Below are 7,192 nucleotides of genomic sequence, written 5' to 3'. Positions count from 1 at the left end.
TATATAAAATAGAAATTTATATAATTTTTTTTTCCTGTCAGGAGAGGCCATGTGACAAGACTGGGAGAATTCCTGGTGCAGTTTCCCCTCCCTCCCAACCTGTCCTGTGCTGTGATAAAAGCTGCTTCCCTGGGCTGTGAGGATCTCCTGCTCCCCATTGCAGCCATGCTGTCAGTGGAAAACGTCTTCATCCGACCAGGTGGGAGCTCCTCTTCCTTTGGTTCTGCCTCCCTCTCCCAAGGGGAATGGGTTGTGCTGCAGGAGAAATCAAACTCTGAGTGTTTAAAACCTGAGAGAACCCTCTGGAAATGTTGCATTTGATGAAGGTGAATTCCCACTAAACTCACAGATCCATTGGTTTTATCTTTATTTTAAGATCTCCATTGCTGTGGCAGTAGGAAAAAGCTGAGCTCAGTAGATTAGAGGGTGCTGTGGTGAGGTGGGTTCAACAGTCTTGTTTTTCCTCTCTTGATCCCTGTGAGCTGTTTGTTTATTCCTTTATCTTTCCATGTCAGCCTCTGGATGGGTTGTGAGTGAGAAATACTTGCTTGGAGACTGGAATTCTTCATCCCTGGTGCTGACTGATGAGATTAATCATGGATTTAATAGCATCTAGGTGCTCTGGTTTAGCAATAGTGGAAGGAGGAACAACCGTCAATGCAGCTGTAGAAGGAGAGACAAATCTAAAAATAACAGGAATAGGCAGGCCAAAGCTGCCAAAAACAAACAGAAAATTAGGTAGTGATAAACAAAAATGACTTTAAGTGAGATATAACTTATTCCTCAGGTGATCCTCAGAAGCAAAAGGAGGCTGAGCTTCAACACCAGGAACTTGCCTCTCAAGTGGGAGGATGCAATGACTTTGCAACCCTCTTAAATATTTTTGAACAGTGCAAAGCAAGGTATGAAATTCTCCCTTACACTAAATGCTTTGGCATTGCTCATAACTCCCAGTTTTTAGGTGTGCTGCAGTTACACATCTCTGTGCTCATTCCCAGTTCCAGATTTATGCCTTGTTGTGATCTGTAATTTCCATCCAGACACTTTTTATTTAACCCCACAAAGTATCTGCCTGTGTAGGTTGTTGCCTTTGTATGACCATAACAATAAAATAGAGGCAAGTTTCTTTGCAAGCAGCTGACAAAGGGCTTCTTTATAATTCAAATATTCCTGTTCTCAGCAAGTCTCCTTCAGCCTGGTGCCAGAAATACTGGATCCATTGGAGAGCTGTGAAATCTGCTTTTAGTGTGGAAAGGCAGCTGCGGGAAATAACCACTAAACTGAAACAGGTAAAAAAAACCCCATTTCTGGGCATGTTTGAGCTGTGTAAACTTATATTTAAGAGATGTGGTGGCTGCTGAGCCTTTGCCAGGTGGCTGCTGACTTCCTCCAGTAGAAAATAAACCACTTAAATATTTATTATATTGCCTGTGTGCCTCAGGTACAGTGGTGGTAATGGGCAAGAAGAAGAGTTTTTCTCCTTTCCCCATGGTTTCTGTCCAGAGTTTAAAATCCATGGGATGGAGGGGGTTTAATTGCTTTTTCTTGATGAAAGATCCTAATTCATGTTGCTTTTTCTTTTCCCAGCTGCCAGATTTCCCTAAAGAGACGTTTGAAGGCTCCAGAACTGAAATACTGAGAAGATGCCTGTGTGCAGGATACTTTGTTAATGTTGCTAGGAGGTAAGGAATGAAGTTTGGAGAACTGAATGGAAAAGAAATGATGCAAATTACTTTAAAGTGTGGTTTTATGTTGGTAAAAGCAGCAAAGTAGAAACTGCAAGTGATGGAGATGTTTCTCCAAGGGGCTGGAACTTCTGCTTTTGACTGTCTTCACCATTCCCAGGAGAGCTTCCCAGGAATGTCATTTTTCTGTCTCTGAAATTAACTCAGCAGCTGAGAGTGGTTCCAGATATTCAGCTGAAGGGCTTGGAAATCTCCAGTTACCACAGCTTTCAAAGACTTTACTACCAAACCCTGTTGTTATTGTGGTGTTACACCTGCAGTGCTGATGTGGTAAATGAGATATATTGTATTTCACTCTTTAAATGGTTTTTTACAGTTTAGCTCTGGAAGCAGCTTCCTCTGGGTAGATATTTGAGAACTTTTTTCAGTGCTGCAACTGATTTGTTTAGTTCACTGTTGCTGTATAATCGTAGCAATGTGTGTTTTGTTTTGTTGTTGTTTTTTTTTTTTTATTTCTTTTTTAATTTCCTTTTTTTAGATCTGCAGCCAGGACATTCTGCACCATGGATGGACATGGCAGCATAGTCTACATCCACCCCTCATCCACAGTGAGTTCCCAAAGCCTGCTGATAAAGCAGAAAAGCATCTCCAAAAGGAATGATGGGGAGGTCCCTAAACTCTCCCTGGTGCTTGCTTTGGGCTGCAGTGCTCATTTTGAGAGTGGGGAAGAGCCTCATTTCCTCAGGCTTGGTCAAGGTTTGGGTTATGAGGTGGGAGTGACACAGGCTGGACTTCCCCTCTGCCTCTTTGATCAATTCTAAAACCTAAAACCTGCTAACACCCCCTCACATCTCAACCACTGCCATTCTGCTGCAGGTGGGGCTGTGAAAATTCAAACCAACCTTTGAATTTTTCAGCTCTACAACCAGGAGACCCTGCTGGAGTGGATCATCTTCCACGACGTGGCCGTCACCTCCAAGATCTACGTGCGCACCGTGTGCCCCGTGCGCTACGAGTGGCTCAGGGAGCTGCTGCCCAGGCTGCACCAGGTGGATGCCTACGAGCTCAGCAGTGTGGCCAGGGAAGAGGTGACTGAGGAGGAAATAACCAAGTGGAAGCAGAGGGAGGAGCTGAAAAGGCAGTTTGGTAAGCACAGTGCTCATCCCTGTGTGTGTGTGTGTGGTTTTCTGTCGCCGCGTTTCTCTTCACAGAGAAAAGCAAGGCACAGTTCTTCCCAAGGATATCCTGGGTTTCATATTCTCTGAACATCAGAGAAAGAAAAACCAATTTTTATCTCATTTACTGCTCCTGTGTTGTTCACAAGTGGAATTGGTGAGTGGATTTTGGTGTGAGTGTTTTGATTCACTGACCAGTTGAATCCAGGTGTGTGTGTTGGGACAGTCACAAGATTTTGTGCAGTTGAGTGCTTGGCAGATTCAGTTTAGATATAATGCAATATAGTATAGAATAATATAGACTAATATAGTATAATCAAGTAATTAATCTGCCTTCTGATAAGATGGAGTCCTCCTCATCATTTCTCCCGGACATCGGGCAAAAATATCACTAAAGTTTTCATCGTTGTTTTGGGGCCCTGTGTGTTTATTATGGCACGTTCTGGGCTAGAAAGTGTTAATTGTTTGGTGTAGTTGTGGTTGTTTTATTCTCCTCACAGCTCTGCAATCCTTATTTTCTGTCCCTGCAGTTGAGTTGTGGTGTTTGGTTGCTGCTTCTTGCCATGCTCCCCCCTTCTGGTTTCTTAGAGCAGAGTTGAATAAAAGCATTTTGAGGCTGGTTGTTTAAGTTTGTGAAGGGTATTTAGCCATTGATGCCCAAATAATGATGCCCTGGGAGAAGTCCTGAGAGCTTTGGGGCAGAGGGAAGGAAAAAAAATATCAAAAACCTCACCCAGCAATAGACAGAGAAGAAAAAGTCTCACATGTTGGTGAGTGTCTGATTCTGACAATGAATTTAATGCCAGTGTGTAAATAGTCAGTGTTAATTAGAACTGGTGCCTGCTAACTGATCTGGCTGCTTGACATTCCTGGGATTCTCCTGTCAGCAGGTTCCTAAAGCAGCCAAGTATTCCAAGGGCCTCTTTACTCCTGAGCTGACCCTTCCGAAACATCCATTTCTTGTACACTAAATACAGATTCTCTTCCATTTCCTTAACAAAGGCAAAAATGCAGACTTGTGCTCAGGCCAGCATCTCTTGCTGCCCTGCATTATTGTATAAACCCACCATTTTAAACATCAATTTCATTTGGTTATAAATAATGCAGAAGAGCCTCATCAGTTTATCTGAAGGAAATGTTCTCTGTGTCCCCCTTCACATGATGACTTCAGCAGGCAATTCCCAATTAACTGCAGTTTAATTTTGACCTTACAGATGTTGTATTTCTGGCACCTTCATGAAAATAGGTGGCTGACAAGACATAATAATTAGAAATATTTTAACAAGGGGTGCTGATTAAAGTTCCTTCTTCTTCTCTTGCCAGCCCCCAGGAGCAGGCTGCAGTAGCTGCTTCACTCACACAGATTTTAGGCTCTCAGAGCCTTTGATTTTCTTTTTTATTGTTTTTTTAGACTGAAAATATTTTCTGCTTCTCTTCCTTTCTGTGAGAAGCAGTCCCAAGGTCTCAGTGCTGTGGGGGAATGTGCATTTCTGATGGTGGCTGAGCTGCAATATTGACTTTTTTCACTCCCTTATCTGCATGTTTTCCTCTCCCTCCCTCCTGCCTCCGGAAATTTTTTAAAGATAGTTTATCCCAATGTTTTTTCCTGTCCTGTCCTACCCAAACCTGAGTTTGGGATGTGCAGTTCAGAGAAGAAATGGGTGTGCAGAACACAGGCTGCATATTCTCTGTTACAATAAAAAGCAAGATTTGGGGATGAGATGAGCCCAGCTGCAAACATTGACATGGGAGCTAAGGTGTGATTTTTATTTTGAATTTTTTTCCTTCCCTGCTGTGGTGCAGTCTGTCCTCTCTGGAAGTCATTCAAATGGCTGCATGGGAAGAAAAAAAAAAAAAGAGATTTTGTTGGGTTTTTTTGGTATTTAACAAATAGGAGGACTTGTAATGCTGAGGGGTGTTACATTCATATTTTTGAAAAATCCCTTCGCCCAGGATTTTGCTCCTGGGAAGCTGAGAAGCCTCAGAGAAAAAGGAAAACAATAATGATCTGATTTGCTTCTCCTGTGTTTTGCTCCTTTGGAACGTGTTTGGAGATTTTTTCATTTGTTTCTGGTGTGAATTGTTTTCACTCATTGGCCAATCAGTGCCAAGCTGTGTTGGGACTCTGGAAAGAGTTTTCATTATTATCTTTTTAGCTTTCTGTAAGTATCCTTTCTGTATTCTTTAGTACGGTTTAGTTTAGCATTCTTTAATATAATATAGATCATAAAATAATAAATCAGCCTTCTGAGAACAGAAGATTTATTCTGAGAATAAATCTTCTGAGAACAGGCTGATTTATTATTATCATCATTCCTCCCTTCATCTGGGGGGAACACAAATTCAGCAGGGGAGGTGGGTTTGACACAGAGAGTTTTATTTTTATTTCTTTCTCTCCTGTGCCCCCAGAAGGAGCCGCAGAGAGCTCTGCAGGGAAGATGGAGAGGAGGAATGATGAGCAATCCATCCAGGACGCCCGAGCTCGCTACCTGCAGAGGAAGCAGCAAAGAGCTCAGGGTCTGAGTGGCCCCGAGAAGGAGATGGGGTAACTCTGCTTGTGCAGCTCTGGGCTCTTTGCAAAATGCCCAAGGACTGACAGGAGTGCAGGGAAACTCGTGGGCAGTGCCAAAGAGGACAAACACAATTCCCTGTGCTGCATCCAGCGGGGAAAACTTCCCAAGCTTTGTGTTGCTGCAGGTCAGTGGCAACAATTTCATGGCCTCAGCTGTGGCTGAAGCCCTGATACCAAGTGTGGTGCCAATTCTCTGGCACTTATTTGACTTAAAGAGCTCTCAGTGCTGTTATAAATCAAATTGTTTTTCAAGGTCGGTTGGGGTTTATTTTTGTAAAGAGTAGAACTGTAATTTTTTACCCATTTTATTCTGATGGTGGTCATACAGAATTCATGCTCAGGAAAATGTGCAGGAAGGACTCTTGTAGTGGTGGGAGCAGCAGGATTAAATCCAAAGGGGCAATTGCAGGATTAAATCCAAAGGGACATTTCCCGCCTGCATTCCTTGCTGTGCTGTACCAGGTACACACAGGGAATTAAAAGTGTTTTTCCCTGAGCATCTGAAAGAGGAGCTGTGGTGCTTTGTCACCATGAAGTTTGTTTCCTTCTCAATAAAGAAATCCTGTTTTATCACCATAATAACCCTGAAACGCTCCAGGGCTCGAGTGAGCAGTTTGTGTAAGAATTTCCAAATAATTGGAAGAACTTGCTGTGATTTTTCCTGCCTCAGCTGTGTGCTCTGTGCCACCCTGGGCACTGGTTCAAGTGCTGGATTGTGTTTTATTACTGGAGCCTGAATAAAACATTCACCATTCCACCTCTGCCTCACCTCCAGCATTCCAGCACTGCCCAGCATCCCAAAGCCTCCAGAACCATAGAATTTTTTTTTTTTAATATTACAATATTATTGCTCATAAAGAAAGTGCTGGGTCTGGTAATTGTTCCTCATGCTGTGATTGATGGGGAAGGGTTTTTGTTCTTTCAGGCTCTGCTTTGGAGCAGCAGCACTTGCGCTTGACTCATCCTCTGCTCTGAGTTTTGCTGTTTAATTTGATTTATATTTGCAGTGTCACAGCCCCTCATGAGTCAAATGCCATCTGCACCACCCAGTGGGCCTGAAATGAGTACACAGAATGCCCACTGTTCCTTGGGGCTATAAATCACTTGGCAGATCCTAATGCTGGGTTTTTGTTTTTTTTTTTTTTTTTTTTCTTTTTCAAGTGAAGCATTTCCCCCCCCCCCACCGTGTTCCAGGGCTTTTCAGAGATTTGGAGATGGGGAATTTAAGACAAAGTAAAAATTGTCTGGGGACAAGTAACAGTGAGCTGTTAAATAAAATAAGATTTCAGAATAAGCTGTTAAATAAAATAAGATTTCAGCCGTGCCAAGTGTGACAGCTCACACAGCTCTGGGTGCTGATCCCAGGAAAAAGTTAAGTTTTTACCTGTTTTACGTGCTGGAGGTCAAGTGTGAGTTAATAAAACACAGAGGGAAGTGTGGAGCTTCATTACTGTGCTGGACTCATTAACAGGGGCATGGGAAGAGTCTGGGAGAGCAGCCCTGGGGGGGGAGGGACAGGGACAGAGGGGACGGGGACACCAGCGAGAGAGGAATCCATGAGATCGTGGGGACAGGGACACCAGGGGATGGGAGATCCATCAAATCCCGGTGACAGGGACACGCTTAACCCCTCGGTGTCACCTCCGGGGGAGTGGCTCCATCACATCCTTCTGACAGGGGGACACCCTGGGGGGAGGGCGTGCGATCCATCGCATCCCGGTGACGGGGACACCCCTGTCCCCTCAGTGTCGGTGACAGGG

General features: G+C 43.8%; 1 protein-coding gene across 1 annotated transcript in view; it reads left to right on the top strand.

The window, feature by feature from the left end:
- DHX40 (DEAH-box helicase 40) overlaps positions 1-6,879 on the top strand; it is a gene marked incomplete at its 5' end in the record, with an annotated part of 25,654 nt that extends 18,775 nt beyond the window's left edge. The window contains 7 exons of the mRNA XM_031059775.1: positions 42-199; positions 788-902; positions 1,181-1,289; positions 1,588-1,682; positions 2,224-2,293; positions 2,603-2,831; positions 5,270-6,879. Coding sequence (XP_030915635.1) covers positions 42-199; positions 788-902; positions 1,181-1,289; positions 1,588-1,682; positions 2,224-2,293; positions 2,603-2,831; positions 5,270-5,409 — 916 coding nt within the window. The remainder of the gene's footprint in view (positions 1-41; positions 200-787; positions 903-1,180; positions 1,290-1,587; positions 1,683-2,223; positions 2,294-2,602; positions 2,832-5,269) is intronic.
- Positions 6,880-7,192: the final 313 nt, after the last annotated feature.

Source organism: Geospiza fortis, unplaced genomic scaffold (genome assembly GCF_000277835.1).
Source record: "Geospiza fortis unplaced genomic scaffold, GeoFor_1.0 scaffold538, whole genome shotgun sequence".
Lineage (NCBI taxonomy): Eukaryota > Metazoa > Chordata > Aves > Passeriformes > Thraupidae > Geospiza > Geospiza fortis.
This window is presented reverse-complemented; position numbering and strand designations above follow the sequence as displayed.